Source organism: Clupea harengus, chromosome 2, assembly GCF_900700415.2.
Source record: "Clupea harengus chromosome 2, Ch_v2.0.2, whole genome shotgun sequence".
Taxonomy (NCBI): Eukaryota; Metazoa; Chordata; class Actinopteri; order Clupeiformes; family Clupeidae; genus Clupea; species Clupea harengus.
The window spans coordinates 19,110,542-19,131,513 of NC_045153.1; the positions used below are offsets into that span (position 1 = coordinate 19,110,542).

At 42.9% G+C, this 20,972-nt stretch overlaps 2 protein-coding genes across 2 annotated transcripts in view; both read left to right on the forward strand.

Moving 5' to 3' along the window:
* Positions 1–1,218: 1,218 nt before the first annotated feature.
* Positions 1,219–15,936, forward strand: LOC105899358 (collagen alpha-3(VI) chain). Its single transcript, XM_042709354.1, has 12 exons — positions 1,219–1,904; positions 2,280–2,290; positions 4,482–5,075; positions 5,241–5,867; positions 6,325–7,596; positions 9,526–10,125; positions 10,364–10,954; positions 11,072–11,659; positions 11,995–12,588; positions 12,706–13,305; positions 13,466–13,579; positions 15,287–15,936. The coding sequence occupies exons 1-12, from the start codon at positions 1,234–1,236 to the stop codon at positions 15,838–15,840; spliced, it is 6,816 nt and encodes a 2,271-aa protein (XP_042565288.1). The 5' UTR covers positions 1,219–1,233; the 3' UTR covers positions 15,841–15,936.
* Positions 15,937–15,961: 25 nt separating this feature from the next.
* Positions 15,962–20,972, forward strand: part of col6a3 (collagen, type VI, alpha 3) — a 42,527-nt gene continuing 37,516 nt past the window's right edge. The window contains exons 1-6 of the mRNA XM_031577964.2: positions 15,962–16,576; positions 16,878–17,474; positions 17,762–18,361; positions 18,569–19,168; positions 19,323–19,919; positions 20,210–20,809. Of these exons, the coding sequence (XP_031433824.1) occupies positions 16,054–16,576; positions 16,878–17,474; positions 17,762–18,361; positions 18,569–19,168; positions 19,323–19,919; positions 20,210–20,809 (3,517 nt within the window). The 5' untranslated portion in view covers positions 15,962–16,053. The remainder of the gene's footprint in view (positions 16,577–16,877; positions 17,475–17,761; positions 18,362–18,568; positions 19,169–19,322; positions 19,920–20,209; positions 20,810–20,972) is intronic.

Sequence of the window (20,972 nt, forward strand, 5' to 3'; positions counted from 1 at the left end):
CTCTTGTTTTAGTTTCATGTTATTTAATAGAAGGTAACATGTGAGAGTCTCTACCTGTGCACTACACTTATTCATGTTAAGAAGAGGTTAAAAGATCACGCCTATAACTTGCTCCTGACTAAGTGTAATTGTGTAGTGCCTCCTTAAGAATAAATAATACTGATCCAATGGATCAATATCACCATTCTGAAGCTTAATAATTATAGCTAAGCTTTCATCATCACTGCTTGCATCTTGTGAACACAGTACATCTTGTTTTTGTTTGTTCATGTGCAACTCTTATGTGTGCAATCTGTGTAGAAATTGAAACGGTGATGAACCTACCTGAGCTCATACTTGATTATGCTGCAGAATATATGACAATCATCAGTTATGTTATGTTATCAAATACCAGTTTATCCATGTTAAACACATAGGCAGCCAGTGGTGGGTAGTACATAGTGTGCTTCATTTAATTGATTGATTAATGTAACACATATCTTTTTTTAGTCTTTACTTATTTTTTGCACACATATTGGTTTAAGGGAATGCATTTAAATCATTCAGGGGCCATAACATAGGATTTTGGGGTGATTTCGATTTTTTTATGAAAGTAAATTAACATTAGTGTATTAACCCCTCTTCTGGGTTGATCTTTTTAGTATTTGGAGATGAGTGACAAACAATGACCATGTAAGCATTGCATTACGTCAGTTCATTGTGGAATCATACAACAACCCAAATAACTGACGATAATTCCAATGCAAATATGGTTTCATATAAAAACTAGCGGAGCCTCTTGAAAGATGCATCAACAAGTATGAGACATGTATGAGTCATGACCGGTACTGTTATCACTGAATCTTGTAACATGATCCTGCATGGGGTGACTGAACTCAAAACGAAGATGACAAAATGACACTTTATTTCTCTCACAAACACAAACTGTTCCATATTGAGAATATGACAAACACTGTAATTGGAAACGGACCCTTTCAAATTCATTTTAGAAGAAACACATATCTATCCTCCACTTCACATACTGTATGACATATTAAAGTCAGTCAAAAACATCCAATATCACACTGTGAGAGAGAGAGAGAGAGAGAGAGAGCATCTTCCTTGGTTCAGTCTACATGCAGCATGACATGCTTGTGTTTGTGTTTTATGATGATTTTTGCTTATAGTTATGACCAATATGTGATGCTTGCCTTTTCTCTCCCCTCTTCTTCTGTCTGTTTTAACACTCACTTGATGGATTTGTCTTCTGTTTGTCCCTCCCTTTGTCTCCCTCTCCCCCTTCCTGTCCTCTTCACACCTGAAGCACAAGAGTCCGCTGACCTTGTGCTCTTAATTGACGGATCAGAGAACGTTGGAGCTGCCAACTTCCCCCATGTCCGCGATATCGCCCTGAGAGTGATCGAAAGCCTTAACGTGGGCAGAGATGCCATCCGCGTGGCCGTGGCACTGTATGGCGCCGACCCCGAGATTAAGTTCTATCTCAATAGCCATGACAACAAAGGGTCGGTCCAGACTGCCATACAGGGGCTCACGTTCCCAGGTGGCGATGAGGCAAATTTGGGCGCTGCCTTGGAGGAAGTAATTGAAAGCCTGCTGATTACGGAGGCAGGGGGAAGGGCAGAGGAGGGCGTGCCACAGATCCTGGTTGTAATCAGTGCAGGGCTATCCAGCGATGATATCAGTTTAGGGGAGCAGGCCTTAAAGGAGTCCAATATCTATACTTTTGGTGTGGCCATTGGTGAGACGGCAAGAAGCACTATGGAAATGGTGTCATCCGATTCAAGCTTTGTGGTAAATGCTCCTGATCTGACAGCTGTGGATAGCATGGCTGACCAACTGCTACCATACATTAGTGGTGTGGCTAAACGGGAAATTGTGTTACACACTCAAATTACTCAAGGTATGTAAACATGTGTATATACTCTTATGTAAACAAGAGGGGGCTTTCAAACTCAAAATGTTTTTGTCACTGACAAAGTTTCTGATATCTGTAATGTCTATATTCAGACTCTTCAGACAATTTACTGCTGACAAACATGAACCAGTGAAAAGGGTAGGGATAATAACTGATCATTTAATAAATATAATAAATACAATAAATTTAAATACATTTGAGTACAATTCTAGTATGTATAATGCTTCTCACAATATCAGTGTAGACCCTGGTTTTACCTTTGATAATTTTCTTCATAAATATAAATACACAAAATATATCAATAACATCAAAGATACAGAGAAAGCTTTGCTGCAAATCTCTGACGGTCTGACTTCCAAAATAGGGACAGTCCAAGTAAGTAGAATCTAGTCATAAGTCTGACACCATCTTACTACAATATGACAGTTGTTAAAAATGGGGCTTTATGGTTGGTCAGTAATATGCTTATGTAGCTATGGGGCTATTTCCCTGTCTCGATCTGTATCGATAGGCCTATAGGGGTAGGAAGATGGTAAAGGATGATGCCTGAGGCAACCAGTTATTGGTGTTAATCTCTCAAAGGCACTAATGTACTAGGATCCAGAGACATTTAATGTCATTAAATAGCTTTGAAATGTTCAAGTGGTAGATATTTTACAGGAGCATTTAGAAAAAAAAAATCTCTGATAATGATAACAGATGATCCAGTTGCCATATCCTTATACACAACCAGCTGTGTGATGTCTTGGTTTTGAGAGAGAAACCTCACTGTTACTGTTGGAACACTGAGTAGAGCAAGTTGCTGAGGCAGAGACCCTGGGCACACCTTCAAGCTGCTGCTCAATCTTTCTGAATGTACCTTGTTGCAATACATTGTCAGTATATTTATCAGCTCATACCACTGAAAGATGGCAATGTGATCATGAGTTTCACTCAGCTGTCTGAACTTTAGTAAGCAGCTCTAACTCCAATGATGCAGTATTTAATAAGTAAAATTCATGTCTAATAATCTATTTACCACATCCTCTCACTTGACATGTGATTGTGCTGAAAGCAATTGGCTTGAAAATCTAGCCAGGTTTTGGTCCAGTAAAATTGCCTGCTTTGCAAAGAAAGCTAAACACCTTTAGACACCATTGTGGTTAAAACAGCCATGGGTGGTTCTAGTGATTAGGTTAGTTTCTTTGGCCACTTAAAAAAGTAAATGGTGTCAGTAAATAAGTGTACATGGTTTAGTTTAATTCATTTGGTTGAATTGTTATTTGTGATATAGCAGAATGTCACATTTTGAGAATAAATGTATTTCTATGTGTGTATCTATTGTAACGAGCCAGCTCACGGGCACGAAACATAAAGGGGAGGCCACGCAGAATATTTGATATAATAATAATACGTTATTTATTAAGGGTTACAAGTATATAGTTATCTATTAATTATAGGAAAACGTGTGGTGAATGTCAGTGTTGTGGAGAGAAACAAAAGATGTAATGTAAAGTCAGTTAAATGGTAATATAAAGCAAACGACGACGACGACGACGACAATCCAAATCCAACGAGTATCCACAAATCCAATTCCTATCCAAACACCAACGACCAATCCAAAACTCCAATCCAACGCTCCACGAATGCAATCTGCTCAGGGCTTTTGTAGCCCCTCCAATTACTGCTACACCTGGTTCCAATCACCGGCTACACCTGATCCCAATCACCTGCTTTAGAGATAGACAGAACAGGCATGCAAATCTCATGGGGGCGGGGCCTAGACCCGCCAGGGTCGTAACACTATAAAAATATAATTAGAGATAATTTTTCAGTTTATTACATGTGCCATGTTTAACAAACATGTTTAAGTAGATTAATGTAATCTTCACATGTGATCATGTTAGAAGGTTTTGAGGAGACAACATGGTCTCTGTAATTGCCATTAAGCTGTATATGTGCTTAGATAAAGGTGAGTGTGTAAGAAGTAAGCTAAATTGGAATTGAATGGAACCTTTATGATTGCCAACACACAAAACCATAAGTAGATGTTACTTGTGCGGCCAGGACAATGTAATCTGAGATAATATTCCCTTGAAAATCAGGCATAGTCACAACAGAATAACTCAATATAACTAAAAGGTTTTAACTCAAAACTCAATAACCTCAATATGAAAAGAGTTCATAGGGTCCAAATATGAGATTGCTGAAATTGCTTACCACCATACAATAACTAATAGACTGATTTCTTTATTTACCATCCCGTTTTGATTTCTGGACTACAAATTTGTAAATTTTAAATCTTTTCCAACATAAACATCTGCATATGATAAAAAACTATGCAACAAAGACTTTTGACACTCTGGTGTGAATGAAGATAATTTCAAATTGGTTCTTCATCTCTGCTGAGGACATATACATCATGGCCTTGCCTCAGTTATATTCTAGGTACTAAAATATTTATCACAGAGTCCCTTTGGGGAAGTGAATGGAAAAACATAGTCTCATTATGTTTTTCTGTATGGTTAGTGACATTACGATCATGTAATATAACTATATTAACATTATATTTTGTTATGTTTTACAGCCATCCAAGTTGGGGCAAGGGACATCATTTTCCTACTTGACAGCACTATGGGGAGTACTTCTCTGAATGCAGTGCGTGAGTTTATCAGAAAGTTTGTCGACACTATGCCAATAGGTTCTGACCAAGTGCAAATTGGTTTGGCACAATTTGTCTCAACCCCCAGTTTAGTGTTTGACCTGAACACACACAGCTCAAGCGCCACAATAAGTGATGCGCTGGCCAAACTTCGCCCTAAACCTGGGACAACGGTGAACATCGGTGCCGCGTTAGACTTTGTAAGGAACAACATGCTGAAACAAGAAAAGGGCAGTCGCATCCAAGAAGGTGTGGCCCAGCTCTTGTTGTTGTTTACCAGCAAGAAGTCAACCGACAGCGTGGACCAAGCAGCAACAGCCCTCCAGCGTCTGGGAGTTCTTACCATGGCAGCGGGGCAAAAATCAGCTGATCAGGCAGAGCTTCAGACTATTGCTTTTGATCCGAGTCTGGTGTTCATGCTAAAGGACTTCCGAGGGTTGCTACGCAACCCAAAAATGATAGTGTCTCCACTCTCTACATTATCAGGAGTTGTTGTTACAGAAGGACCGACAGAGCCAGGTAAGCTTTCTGTTATGATGACAAATTTGTCAACTTGATAGTTTCAGGTACTAATTACTTTGTAGTCTGATGGTATTATTGCTAACAGTTGTAGTGGGTTACCTGGTTGTTAACACTAGTTACTGAAACTTTTACTGAAAGTGTTTTTTATTTATTTCTATTTAGTGGTGGAAATAACAACAGTGCAGACCCAGAAGGTGGTCAGAGATATTATCTTCCTGGTGGATGGGTCAGACTACGTTGGTGGTAGAAACCTGCCCTTTATCCAGAGTTTCATCAGTGGTATTGTTAACCGCCTGGATGTGAGGCCTGAACGTGCACGGATTGGGCTCATGCAGTATTCTGACAGACCAAAGACAGAATTCTCCCTGAACACCTATGAGTCTAAGCAAGACGTTCTTACTGCCATTTCACAGCTTCGCCTGATGGGAGGTCGCACTTTGAACACTGGTGCCGCCCTTGCGAATGCCCTGGAAAATAATTTCCAGGCTTCCGCTGGGTCTCGTAGGAGATCGGGAGTCCAACAGGTGCTTGTTCTTATCACTGGAGGTCCATCCCAAGATGAAGTGAAAAGAGTGGCAGACAGACTGGCAGTGGAAGGGGTTTTAACCTTTGCAGTCGGTGCAGGCCAAGCTGATGAAAGGTTCCTTACAACTGTAGCCTTTGTACCACAACTGGCCTACTATGAGGACCGTTTTGATTCCCTGCCAAATGTTATTGATCGGATATTTACACCACTGATAACAGTGGTTGGAGACACAGAGAATGTAACACCACCTCCAGCACCACCTGGTAAGTTCTGTAGCTGCAGAATAGCCTGAAGGGCTTTCATGTGGTTTGGCGATTCATGTGGCCAATGTACGTGCACAGTGTTATTAAGTTTAATTGATTGTGTGCGCCTGTGAAATGTTTTTTCTGTCTGCACCACTGAAAGTTGTACTTCAAAGCAAAGCTCAAATGTTACCTACAGGGTTGTGGGAACCATGTTAGGTTGCATGTGTTGTTACTACATCTTGTGTTGTTACTACAGATTATTCATATTTGCTTGAGAGATCTCTGTCGGGTAACAAATGATCCACTGTGTGTCTGTTTAACAATGTCTTCATCATTGTATGTACTTGATTTGGAGTTTAGAGAAGTCGGTGTTTTGACATGGCTGAATAGCTGCTGTTTGTAACATGACTAGCTGTTTTTTAATGTCTAAAACCGGTCATGCGAAAGTATTGATCAATGTTTCTGCATGTTTTAGGAGGAGAGAGGGATGTGGCATTCTTGATTGATGGCACTGACGCTGTCAGAGCAGACTTCCCCTACATCCGCGACTTCATCAGAAAGGTCATAGAGCCTCTTGACATTGGGATTGACAAAGTTAGAATTTCAGTGGTGCAACACAGTGAGAGGCCTACACCAAACTTTTATTTGAACACCTATCCCACCAAAGAGGAAGTGCTGAACGCTGTTAGTGGGCTGAGCCTGGCTGGAGGGCGGAGTCTGAACACTGGCGTTGCATTGAAGTTCATGAAGGACACTATCCTTTCACCATCGTATGGCAGCAGAGCATCCCAAAATGTCCCACAGTTTTTGATTGTGCTTACTGGTGGAAGATCACGAGACAATGTGAAGGACCCAGCTGGAGATCTGAAGACTAAAGGAGTGGTGCCATTTGGTGTTGGTGTAAAGGATGCGGATATCAAGCAGATTGAAGCCATCTCTCACAATCCATCCTTTGCTTTCAAAGTGAACGAGTTCAGTGAGCTTGACAAGGTCCAGGAGAGGCTCAACCAGATCGTGAATCTTCCCAAAGAAGAACTGGCACTTGTTCTGGAACAAGGTAAGTCAAATCTCAATTTTGAAATTGGCAAATGCTGGGATATCTGCTGTGTGCCTCAATGCTGTCAATTTTATGTCTTAGTTCATGCCTCTGATGTAAAGAGAGATGTTGTGTTCCTGCTGGATGGTTCTGATGGAACAAGGAATGGATTCAGAGATCTAGTTGACTTCATTCAGAGACTAGTAGAAACTCTCAATGTCAATGAAAATAATGACAGAGTTTCAGTGGTCCAGTACAGTGGAGACCAAGAGACCAATTTCGATCTGAATGCTTATTCTAATAAAGATGACGTTCTCAATGCTATAAGAAGTCTCAAACACAAAGGTGGCACGCAAAGTAATACTGGGGCTGCTCTCACATATGTGAGGCACAGTATATTTACGGCATCTTCTGGAAGTAGAAGACTAAAAGGGGTCCCTCAGATTCTAGTTCTGATAAGTAGCTCATCATCAAGTGATGATGTTGAGGGTCCCGCAGAAGCATTGAAAGACCTTGAAATACTGTCAATAAGTGTTGGTGTGGGCAACACAAATGAAAATGAGCTGGAAATGATTACGGGCACACCGAATCTTGTGCACAAGATCTCTGGGTTTTCTTTCATACCCTTAATTGAGCCACTGCTTGTCGCTCAACTTCAAAGCATTTCAAAAGACACCATGGAAGCTGCTGGAGAGTTGCCTGACACTATAGGTAAGAGCTGTATGTTTGTTTGAAACCTGGAATACTATTTTGTTATGATACCAAAAACACATTAAAGGTACCCAGGGTACGTCCAACATGAACAAACAAACATTCTATGTTAAATGGTATTTTATTTACGAAATAGAATGTATGTTAAATGTAGTAACTATATAATGTTCTACTTCAGAATGTCTGCTAAGTCAGTTTTGGAACATTTAACACATTTAACCATTAAGGACACATGTTTACACTTCTCCCTGACACATGCAAGGATGCATGTTAAGTCATTCAAGTTGTACCCTGGTTACCTTTAATATATTATCGATTGCTACAACACATGCAACATACTGTACACACAGTCCATGCAATGTTAATGTAAATAAGATGTTGATTTATCAAGTGTTTAATTTTTATTTTGTGCTCTGTTGGTTTCCTGTTTACTTGCTTCAGTTTGTGGGTTCAACTGTGGGTTTTAACAAAATTGCATATTTTTGACTGAAAAGATCGATTCTTGTCCTCTCAACGATCAGTTCTGTTCTTCAACAGAAAACGATCAATTTGCCTCAGCAGTAAATCCTTCCTCTTGCAAACTCTGATATTGAAATTTATAGGCACCTTGCTCTTATTTTGCACATCTTAACATTATTTATAGTAAAGCACATTGTTCCTTTTCTGTTTGTCCTGAATTCTCAGTTATTTCCGACAATTTCAAAAGGGATGTCATTTTTCTCCTTGATGGTTCTGATGACTCCCGAAGTGGATTACCAGCCATGCGAGAGTTCATTAGAAGAATGACTGAAAAGCTTGACATTGATGAGGATAATACTCGTGTAGCTGTGGTGCAGTACAGTGATGACGCTTTACCGCATTTTCTACTTAATACATACAAAACTAAAAAGGAAGTTATCTATGCTGTCAGAAGCCTTCGACCCAAAGGAGGAAAACTACTTAATACTGGTGCTGCATTACAGTATGTTCGGGACCATGTCCTTATGCCATCTTCTGGAAGTAGACGTCACATCGGTGTTCCTCAAGTGCTGATCGTTTTGACGGGTGGAGTATCGAGTGACGACGTTGTGGGCCCTGCCACTGATCTTAGAAGACTAAAAGTTCTCTCCTTTGCAATTGGAATGAAGAATGCCATGCAGACTGAGCTACAGAAAATTGCCTATTCTTCTCGGTTTCTTTTCAATTTGCCTTCCTTTGGAGAACTCTTATCCATACAAACGGATATCCTCTCCTTTGTCCAGTCAAAAATGGAGATTGAGCCCCCTACCATAGTTGGTAAGAATTGCATCTATTTTCGTACCGGCCTATTTCTTTTCCGCCAAATCCCTGACGTCTCAAATGAAATTGTATCTTCATTTGATGGCAAAAGATTATTTTCATCAAAGCATCTGCTATGCTGTGAAGCTACACCGCATGGACTCATGAACTTCTGTTGTCAGATTCATAATGATTCAATCATTTGAGTCTGCCTTTATTCTTATGTTCTCTAGTTGAGAACCTTTCCATTCTGACATTAGATGACTTCAGCTTATGCTCTACCTTGAGCCAATGATTTTCTTAATCATTGCAAGCTTTTTTGCAGCTTTTCCGCTTGTTTCCAAGACCAGTACTTACCTTGGGAATGAAAGAATGTTTTTCTTAGTGTTTGCTGTGGCTTTGAAGCAAACCTTTTATCTCTTCCCCTTGATGGACTTTAACGTGCTCTTGAAGCTGCGATCATCTAGATCTAATTTCATTTATGGATCAGATGTCAGTAGATACTCTTGCAAAACTATTATTGCTATTATCACTGAATTTAGAAGTAGTAGTAGTACTAGTGATGTAGTTAACAAGCTAAATAATTGATGCATGTTGTAAGTTATAAATGTATTTGTTATTGTTTGTAAAAAAAAAAGCATTATTGATGAGGCTGCTCAATGTTTGTTTTAGTTGAATTAGACGCAGCACAAAGAGACATTGTTTTTCTGCTGGATGGATCTGATGACACAAGGGATGGATTCCCTGCTGTACTGCAGTTTGTGGAAAATGTGGCAGAGAAACTGAGTGTGGATCAGGATCATGACCAGTTGTCTGTGGTACAGTACAGCAATGACCCAGTGGTTCATTTCCATCTAAATACTTACACGTCCAAGAGAGATGTCATCAGTGCTATCAGGAACCTGCAACACAAAGGGGGAAGTCCACAGAACATGGGAACGGCCCTTAACTATATAAGAGAAAATGTTTTTTCCCCTTCAACTGGAAGCAGACGTCTTGAAGGTGTTCCCCAAATTCTCATTGTGTTGACGGGTGGAAGGTCACAAGATGATGTTAGGCATGCTGCTTTGGGCCTGAAAGAGGAGAAGATTTTATCATTCACAATTGGAACACAAAATGCAGATATAATTCAACTACAAACAGTAGCTCACATCCCTAGCTACACTATTTCTATTCCTCACTTTGGAGACCTTCAAAGTATTCAACTCAAACTTCTGTCATTTGTAAAACATGTCCCTCGCTCACCAAGATTGCAGTCTCCTCCTGTAGTAGGTAAGGAACAATTTATGTTTGATTATTTTCTGGTTTAAATGTGAATTGGATTGTACTGATTACATGTTTGTTGTAGACAATATTTGGTTTAAGCATTTTGTCAACGGTAATGTAGTCCCTGAATATATTTCTTTTCCTTGCACCTGTCTGAATATCCCTAGCTGTGGTTAACGTGATAATTGAGTTCTTCTGTGCGGGGAAAACACACTTACACCTTTTGTACATATATTCCTTGCAGAAGATATTGGGCGAAGTGATGTTGTATTCTTGATTGATGGCTCTGATGCCCTGAGTTTTCCGCTGATGAAAGATATTGTACTCAGAGTTGTGGAGAAACTTGAATTTGGACCAAATAAATGTCAGGTTGCAGTAGTCCAGTACAGTGATCAGGCATCAGCTGCCTTTCTGCTCAACACACACTCCAAGAGGGATGACATAATTGAAAGTGTGAGACAGTTGAAGCAAAGAGGTGGAAGACCTCTGAACACTGGGACAGCTCTTCAGTATGTGAGGGATCAAGTATTTACTGAGTCCTTTGGGAGCAGGCGTCTTGAGGGTGTCCCTCAGTTGTTGGTTCTCTTGAGTGGTGGAAGGTCTAATGATGACATTAGAGGTCCTGCTGCCTCCCTGAAAGCCACGGGAGTGATCCCGGTGAGCATTGGCACAGCAGGCGCAGACACCCTTGAGCTTCAGACAATATCACAACAACCAAACTACTACTTTATGATAAATGACGTCAATGACATTCCAACGGTACAGGAGAAGCTCTTGTCTTTGGTGAGGAGTACTTCTCCTCAAAAGAGACCAACTTTGCCACCACCTTCATTTGGTAAGAAAGTTAATTATTTTCTCTTTTAACATGACAAGGCTGGTTGGGGATGTGGAGAGATACAAATTAAGTCACTGTCATCATGCTATTGTGTTTTTTATTATTTACTCTCTACAGAATCTACCAAAAAAGACATTGTGTTCCTTCTCGATGGTTCTGAGGATACTAGGGCTGGTTTTGAATGGATTCGTGGCCTTGTTAAAAAAATTATTGAAAACCTCAACATAGAGGAAAATGGTGACAGAGTGGCCCTTGTTCAGTACAGTCGGGAAGCAAGAGCCAATTTCTACTTAAACTCGTATTCCTCAAAGAACGACATGCTTAATGTGGTCCAGTCTTTGAGACACAAACGAGGAAGACCGCTTAATACTGGAGCAGCTCTACAGTTTCTGAAAGATAATGTCTTCATTACTTCATCTGGAAGCAGAGTCTTGGAGGGTGTACCACAAATACTTTATATATTTAGTGGTGGAAGGTCTAATGATGATGTGCGAGCAATATCACAAGTTTTAAGAGACAGCAACATCAAAACAATTGCTGTTGGGACACAGAATGCTGACACGCTAGAATTGCAGACTGTGTCTTACACACCTGCTCATGCATTTTCTGTGTCTGACTTCAGCAACATTGAAAATGTACATGACAAATTAATATCATCTATGACCTACACTCAAGAATTTGTGGAACCCACACCAGCCATTTTGGGTAAGAGATTGTCTGTTGAAAAATCAGTTAGCAAAAAATAGTGCTAGTAGTGCTAGTTCATTTTAGAGTTGTTTTGTTTTGTTCTCAAAGAAAATAGAGGAATTTTAAGTAGTAACTAACTATACAGTAAGTGAACAGGTTACTGTTTAATCATTACTGACAGTAGTTCTCAAGACAGGAAGTCAATAACTTTGTAGTTATTGTAATATTGGCTGTAATATTGTTTTTTTCCCATCAAAAGCAAGTATGAAAGGCCTGCCAATTTGGAGTGTGCAGAGCGCTTTCAATTCACACATTGTGTTGATTTAGTTGTCGTTGTTTGTTTTACATCTCAGCTCCCACCACAGGCATGACAAGAGACATTGTGTTCCTAATTGATGGGTCAGATGATATGAGAAATCGATTTTCTGCCATACGAGCGTTTGTTGGGAGCATGGTGGAGAAGTTTGATGTGAACCAAAATAAAGATCAAGTTGCTGTTGTTCAGTTCAGCAACATCCCAACAACTGAATTCACCCTGAACACTCATAGATCAACAGAAAGTGTATTAAATGCCGTGCAAAACCTTAGACCAAAAGGGGGAAGGCCACATTATACTGGAAAAGCCCTACAGTTTGTGAAAGACAATATTTTCACACAGAGTGCAGGGAGTCGACACCTGGAGGGTGTACCTCAGATTCTTGTGGTAGTCACTGGTGGTAGATCTAGAGACTCCCCTCATGGACCAGCTGGTGCATTGAAAAGAATGGGAGTGTTGACATTTGCTGTTGGCTCACAGCTCACTGACCGTATGGAAATGCAGGTCATTGCCTCTCAGTCTGAAGATGCTTTCATATCACCTGGCTTGGTTGACTTCAAAAACATTCAACAGAGTTTGATGACAAAACTTTCTACCATCAAAGATGGGGAGATCATTACATTTGATGGTTGTGAGTATTATGGCATATCTACATTCATCTTAATCTTATAAATCTTATTTACATTTTATGCTGTAGTACATGACATACATTTTATGATGTACTTCATCTCATGAATTTACATTTCAGTTGGAAGTGATGTGACAAAAAGGGATGTGATGTTTCTTGTGGATGGCTCAGACCACACAAGAAGTGGATTCCAAGCTATACAAGATTTCATATTCAATATCGTGACGAAGCTTGATGTAAGAAGAACTGGAGATAGAGTATCAGTGACTCAGTTCAGCAATGTAGCAGTGCCCAATTTCTATCTCAATTCATTTTTGAAACAAGAAGATGTTTTGAATGCTATTAAAGGACTTACACATAAAGGAGGCAGGCCCCTAAACATTGGGAGAGCCCTGCAGTTTGTCAAAGACAATATAGTAACCACTCTCTCTGGGAGTAGATACAAGGAGAATGTGCCACAAATATTGGTTTTGGTAGTGGGTGGAAAGTCCAGAGACAATGTTGAGGCTCCAGCTTCGGTTCTAAAGGACTTTGGAGTGCAGACATTTGTTATTGGAATGGGGGACTCTGACAGAAGGGAGCTCGAAAGGATTGCGGTCAGCCCAAAACATCTACAATTATTGCCAGATTCAACTGGTCTCTTATATATCCAACAACAGCTTCTGTCTGCCATTGTCACCCTTGAAATCGAGACCACACCCATATCACCAACAATCATGGGTAAGGATAGGTGTATTTTCAAATCCGTTGATTAAAGGTAAAACCAGTTATTGTATAACAAATTAGAAAATTGAAAAGAAAATGGTAAGAAAATGGATGTATTTCCAGATTGATAAAATGTTTGTAACGATCAATGTCCATACAATTTCAATATCCTTAGTTGACAGAAGAATGCCCCAAAAAGACGTGGTGTTCATGCTGGATGGTTCCGATGGAACAAGAAACGTGTTCCCAGCAGTGCTTGACTTTGTTCAAAGAGTGGTGGAGAAACTAAATGTGGCTGAGAGCAAAGACCGTGTCTCTGTGGTCCAGTACAGCAAAGACCCAGTGGCCCACTTCTACCTGAACACCCACTCAAGGAAGGAGGATGTTCTTGAAAAAGTTAGAAGTCTGAGACATAAAGGAGGACGGCCTCTCAACACTGGTGCAGCTCTCCAGTATGTGAGGGAGAACGTGTTCACAGCCTCTTCCGGTTCTAGACGCTTGGAGGGTGTGCCACAGATACTGATCCTGCTTAGCGGTGGAAGGTCTTTTGACGGTGTGGACGCTCCAGCCTCGGCTCTGAAGGAACTGGGAGTGCAGATCCTTCCAATTGGAAATAGGAACTCTGACAGCAGAGAACTGCAGAGGATTTCACACGACCCTAGTTACGCATTGTCAGTGTCTGACTTCAGTGACCTTCCGAGTGTTCAGGAGCAACTTCTCTCTGTCGTGAGCACTGTAGTAGTGGTGGCCACTCCCATAACACCAACAGTCATAGGTAAGAACGCATGTGTCTGTTGTGTCTTGTGTCGTCCCGGCTGTAAGACAATGTGGTTGTGCCAGTGACGGAAAGCAAAACATTTTAAGTTATCTACTCAGTAGGACATTAGGGCCAAAACACGGTTTGATGCCTGTAGAGATAGTTGCAAAGTGTGTGCTTGGCAGAGTCTTAGACTGCTCTTTTGACATGCTTTATCTGCTATAGCCGAGGACCGTGCAGCCAAGAGAGATGTCGTACTCCTGCTTGACGGTTCAGACGGAAGTAGGAATGGATTCCCCGCCATGCGTGACTTTGTTCAGAGAGTGGTGGAGAAACTCCATTTGGATGAAGGCAAAGACCGCGTTTCTGTGGTCCAGTACAGCCGAGAGCCTGAGGCTAATTTCTATCTGAACACCTACACCACAAAGGAAGAGGTTCTGGAAACTGTGAGAGCTCTGAGGCACAAAGGAGGGCGACCCCTCAACACCGGGTCAGCCCTCCAGTACGTGAGAGACAGTGTCCTCACTGATTCCTCTGGCAGTAGACGCCTGGAGGGTGTCCCACAAATACTGTTTTTATTGAGCAGTGGAAGGTCTTATGACAATGTGGACACGCCAGCCTCTGCTCTAAGGGAGCTCGGAGTCAAAATTTATACCATTGGCAGCAGAACCTCTGACAGTAGAGAATTGCAGAGGATTTCAAAAGAGCCTGGCAATGCACTTTCAGTGTCTGACTTCAGTGACCTCCCCAGTGTTCAGGAGCAACTTCTTGATTCCGTAGAAAATGTTGTCATCACTGTCACACCAAAGACACCAACTGTCATAGGTATGTTTACATCTTTACGACTGTCCAGCCCTTTAATGTTTGCTTCAGTGCCATCTTTCCCTCGCCAACATTTGTAGGCCTCTTTAAAATTCTAACAAGAAGACATTTAATTGGAGTTGCATAGAAATATCTAGGGGATGAAGGCAGGCAACATTGTGGGGGTGGGTGAGGAAAAGGGGATGGGTTTGATGGAGACATGACCTTTCATTTGTCTGTATGAACTGATCTGAAGAATGGCAAGTGGGGTTGCTGTGCTAAAACAAAGTGTGCTCCGTACTAAACATGTTGTTTTCCTTCTAGTTGACCATGCCGCTCCTAGAAAGGATGTTGTATTCCTGCTGGATGGCTCTGATTACACTAGGAAGGCATTCCCAGCAGTGCTTGACTTTGTTCAAAGAGTGGTAGAGAAACTAAATGTGGGTGAGAGCAAAGACCGTGTCTCTGTGGTCCAGTACAGCAGAGACCCAGTGGCCCACTTCTACCTGAACACCCACTCAAGGAAGGAGGATGTTCTTGAGAATGTTAGAAGTCTGAGACATAAAGGAGGACGGCCTCTCAACACTGGTGCAGCTCTCCAGTATGTGAGGGAGAACGTGTTCACAGCCTCCTCCGGTTCTAGACGCTTGGAGGGTGTGCCACAGATACTGATCCTGCTTAGCGGTGGAAGGTCTTTTGACGGTGTGGACGCTCCAGCCTCGGCTCTGAAGGAGCTGGGAGTGCAGATCCTTCCAATTGGAAACAGGAACTCTGACAGCAGAGAACTGCAGAGGATTTCACACGACCCTAGTTACGCATTGTCAGTGTCTGACTTCAGTGACCTTCCGAGTGTTCAGGAGCAACTTCTCTCTGTCGTGAGCACTGTAGTAGTGGTGGCCACTCCCATAACACCAACAGTCATAGGTAAGAACGCATGTGTCTGTTGTGTCTTGTGTCGTCCCTGCTGTAAGACAATGTGGTTGTGTCAGTGACGGAAAGCAAAAAATGTTAAGTTATCTACTCAGTTGGACACTAGGGCCAAACGGTTTCATGCCTGCGGAAATAGTTGCAAAGTGTGTGCTTGGCAGAGTCATAGATTGCTCTTTTGACATGCTTTATCTGCTATAGTCGAGGGCCGTGCTGCAAGGAGAGACGTCGTACTCCTGCTTGACGGTTCAGACGGAAGTAGGAATGGATTCCCCGCCATGCGTGACTTTGTTCAGAGAGTGGTGGAGAAACTCCATATGGATCAAGGCAAAGACCGCCTTTCTGTGGTCCAGTACAGCCGAGAGCCTGAGGCTAATTTCTATCTGAACACCTACACCACAAAGGAAGAGGTTCTGGAAACTGTCCGCAATCTTAAGCACAAAGGAGGGAGACCCCTCAACACCGGGTCAGCCCTCCAGTACGTGAGAGACAGTGTCCTCACTGATTCCTCTGGCAGTAGACGCCTGGAGGGTGTCCCACAGATACTGATTTTACTGAGCAGTGGAAGGTCTAATGACAATGTGGACACGCCAGCCTCTGCTCTTAGGGAGCTCGGAGTGAAAATGTATACAATTGGCAGCAGAAACTCTGACAGTAGAGAATTGCAGAGGATTTCAAAAGAGCCTGGCAATGCACTTTCAGTGTCTGACTTCAGTGACCTCCCCAGTGTTCAGGAGCAACTTCTCGATTCCGTAGAAAATGTTGTCATCACTGTCACACCAACAACACCAACTGTCATAGGTATGTTTACATCTTTACGATTGTCCAGCCCTTTAAGGTTTGCTTCAGTGCCGTCATTCCCTCACCAACATTTGTAGGCGTTTTTTAAATTCTAACGCAAAGACGTTTAATTGGAGTTGAATAGAAATATCCAGGGGATGAAGGCAGGCAAAAATTGTGGGGGTGGGTGAGGAAAAGGGGATGGGTTTGAAGGAGCCATGTCCTTTCATTTGTGTGTAAGAAACGATCTGAGGAATGGCAAGTGGGGTTGCTGTGCTAAAACAAAGTGTGCTCCGTGCTAAACATGTCGTTTTCCTTCTAGTTGACCATGCCGCTCCTAGAAAGGATGTTGTATTCCTGCTGGATGGCTCTGATTACACTAGGAATTTATTCCCAGCTATGAAGGACTTTGTTCAGAGGGTAGTGGAGAAGCTAAATGTGATGGAGAACAGAGATCGTGTGTCTGTGGTCCAATACAGCAGAGACCCAGAGGCCCATTTCTATTTGAATACATACACAAGAAAGGAAGACACTCTTGACGCTGTGAGAGCTCTGAGGCACAAAGGAGGCAGGCCCCTCAACACCGGGGCCGCTCTCCAGTACGTGAGAGACAGCGCCTTCTCTCCTTCCTCTGGTAGCAGACGGCAAGAGGGTGTTCCTCAAATCCTAATTCTGCTGAGCGGAGCAAGGTCTAGCGATAACGTAGACACACCAGCCACCTCTCTCAAAGAGAGTGGCGTCTTAATCTTTGCTATTGGCACCAAAAATTCCAGCCGAGAGGTTGAGAAGATTGCCTCTTATCCCAACTATACCCAGTCTGTGTCAGACTTTTCGGAGCTGCCAAATGTCCAACAGGAATTCCTTGCCTCAGTGAACACTGCTGTCTTGGAGGTAACACAAACATCACCACCGGTTTTAGGTAAGACTGATTTAACCATATTGTTCTTCATCTTTTTAGATTGGCTTGACTGTGGGTTGTGTTTTATTTTTTTTATATATTTTTTCCTGCCCCAATGTATCAAAAAGAAAGCAGCTATGTCAGGCCAGGGTGTTACATGCCAAGACATATCTTAAATCAGGTTGCTGTTGAAGGGGAAAAGTGGCATCCTAGTGAGAAGATAGAGATTTGAGTGCTTACGTTTGTTTTCCATACTCTGGAGGGTAACGTTCTAATATGGGTGTGTCTGTGCATTTCAATATCCTTAGTTGACAGAAGAATGCCCCAAAGAGACGTGGTGTTCATGCTGGATGGTTCCGATGGAACAAGAAACGTGTTCCCAGCAGTGCTTGACTTTGTTCAAAGAGTGGTGGAGAAACTAAATGTGGGTGAGAGCAAAGACCGTGTCTCTGTGGTCCAGTACAACAGAGACCCAGTGGCCCACTTCTACCTGAACACCCACTCAAGGAAGGAGGATGTTCTTGAGAATATTAGAAGTCTGAGACATAAAGGAGGAAGGCCTCTCAACACTGGTGCAGCTCTCCAGTATGTGAGGGAGAACGTGTTCACAGCCTCCTCCGGTTCTAGACGCTTAGAGGGTGTGCCACAGATACTGATCCTGCTTAGCGGTGGAAGGTCTTTTGACGGTGTAGACGCTCCAGCCTCTGCTCTGAAGGAGCTCGGAGTGCAGATCCTTCCAATTGGAAACAGGAACTCTGACAGCAGAGAACTGCAGAGGATTTCACACGACCCTAGTTACGTATTGTCAGTGTCTGACTTCAGTGACCTTCCGAGTGTTCAGGAGCAACTTCTCTCTGTCGTGAGCACTGTAGTAGTGGTGGCCACTCCCATAACACCAACAGTCATAGGTAAGAACGCATGTGTCTGTTGTGTCTTGTGTCGTCCCTGCTGTAAGACAATGTGGTTGTGCCATTGATGGACAACAAAACATTTTAAGTTATCTACTCAGTTGGACACTAGGGCCAAAACACGCTTTGATGCCTGTGTAGTTATTTGTGAAGTGTGTGCATGGCAGAGTCTTAGATTGCTCTTTTGACATGCTTTATCTGCTATAGCCGAGGACCGTGCAGCCAAGAGAGATGTCGTACTCCTGCTTGACGGTTCAGACGGAAGTAGGAATGGATTCCCCGCCATGCGTGACTTTGTTCAGAGAGTGGTGGAGAAACTGCATTTGGATGAAGGCAAAGACCGCGTTTCTGTGGTCCAGTACAGCCGAGAGCCTGAGGCTAATTTCTATCTGAACACCTACACCACAAAGGAAGAGGTTCTGGAAACTGTGAGAGCTCTGAGGCACAAAGGAGGGCGACCCCTCAACACCGGGTCAGCCCTCCAGTACGTGAGAGACAGTGTCCTCACTGATTCCTCTGGCAGTAGACGCCTGGAGGGTGTCCCACAGATACTGATTTTATTGAGCAGTGGAAGGTCTTATGACAATGTGGACACGCCAGCCTCTGCTCTAAGGGAGCTCGGAGTCAAAATTTATACCATTGGCAGCAGAACCTCTGACAGTAGAGAATTGCAGAGGATTTCAAAAGAACCTGCCAATGCACTTTCAGTGTCTGACTTCAGTGACCTCCCCAGTGTTCAGGAGCAACTTCTCGATTCCGTAGAAAATGTTATCATAACTGTCACACCAACGACACCAACTGTCATAGGTATGTTTACATCTTTCCGACTGTCCAGCCCTTTAATGTTTGCTTCAGTGCCGTCTTTCCCTCACCAACATTTGTAGGCCTTTTTAAATGGCAAGTGGGGTTGCTGTGCTAAAACAAAGTGTGCTCCGTGCTAAACATGTCGTTTTCCTTCTAGTTGACGATGCCGCTCCTAGAAAGGATGTTGTATTCCTGCTGGATGGCTCTGATTACACTAGGAATGCATTCCCAGCTATGAAGGACTTTGTTCAGAGGGTAGTGGAGAAGCTAAATGTGATGGAGAACAGAGATCGTGTGTCTGTGGTCCAATACAGCAGAGACCCAGAGGCCCATTTCTATCTGAATACGTACTCAGGAAAGGAAGACACTCTTGACGCTGTGAGAGCTCTGAGGCACAAAGGAGGCAGGCCCCTCAACACCGGGGCCGCTCTCCAGTACGTGAGAGACAGCGCCTTCTCTCCTTCCTCTGGTAGCAGACGGCAAGAGGGTGTTCCTCAAATCCTAATTCTGCTGAGCGGAGCGAGGTCTAGCGATAACGTAGACACACCAGCCACCTCTCTCAAAGAGAGTGGCGTCTTGATCTTTGCTATTGGCACCAAAAATTCCAGCCGAGAGGTTGAGAAGATTGCCTCCTATCCCAACTATGCCCAGTCTGTGTCAGACTTTTCGGAGCTGCCAAATGTCCAACAGCAATTCCTTGCCTCAGTGAACACTGCTGTCTTGGAGGTAACACAAACATCACCACCGGTTTTAGGTAAGACTGATTTAACCATATTGTTCTTCATCTCTTCAAATTGGCTTGACTGTGGGTTGTGTTTTTTTTTTTTTTACATATTCCTACCTGCCCCAATGTATCAAAAAGAAAGCAGCTATGTCAGGCCAGGGTGTTACATACCAAGACATATCTTAAATCAGGTTGCTGTTGAAGGGGAAAAGTGGCATCCTAGTGAGAAGATAGAGATTTGAGTGCTTTCGTAGGTTTTCCATACTATGGAGGGTAAAGTTCTCATATGGGTGTATGTCTGTGCATTTCAATATCCTTAGTTGACAGAAGAATGCCCCAAAAGGACGTGGTGTTCATGCTGGATGGTTCCGATGGAACAAGAAACGTGTTCCCAGCAGTGCTTGACTTTGTTCAAAGAGTGGTGGAGAAACTAAATGTGGGTGAGAGCAAAGACCGTGTCTCTGTGGTCCAGTACAGCAGAGACCCAGTGGCCCACTTCTACCTGAACACCCACTCAAGGAAGGAGGATGTTCTTGAGAATGTTAGAAGTCTGAGACATAAAGGAGGACGGCCTCTCAACACTGGTGCAGCTCTCCAGTATGTGAGGGAGAACGTGTTCACAGCCTCCTCCGGTTCTAGACGCTTGGAGGGTGTGCCACAGATACTGATCCTGCTTAGCGGTGGAAGGTCTTTTGACGGTGTGGACGCTCCAGCCTCGGCTCTGAAGGAGCTGGGAGTGCAGATCCTTCCAATTGGAAACAGGAACTCTGACAGCAGAGAACTGCAGAGGATTTCACACGACCCTAGTTACGCATTGTCAGTGTCTGACTTCAGTGACCTTCCGAGTGTTCAGGAGCAACTTCTCTCTGTCGTGAGCACTGTAGTAGTGGTGGCCACTCCCATAACACCAACAGTCATAGGTAAGAACGCATGTGTCTGTTGTGTCTTGTGTCGTCCCGGCTGTAAGACAATGTGGTTGTGCCAGTGACGGAAAGCAAAACATTTTAAGTTATCTACTCAGTAGGACATTAGGGCCAAAACACGGTTTGATGCCTGTAGAGATAGTTGCAAAGTGTGTGCTTG

Bases quoted from the DNA above. Each gene is read 5' to 3' on its own strand.
- LOC105899358 (XM_042709354.1), top strand. From the start codon at position 1,234: ATGGATTTGTCTTCTGTTTGTCCCTCCCTTTGTCTCCCTCTCCCCCTT. The intron at 11,660-11,994 runs GTAAGAGATTGT...TTTACATCTCAG, and splicing joins ACCCACACCAGCCATTTTGG to CTCCCACCACAGGCATGACA. The intron at 12,589-12,705 runs GTGAGTATTATG...TTTACATTTCAG, and splicing joins GATCATTACATTTGATGGTT to TTGGAAGTGATGTGACAAAA.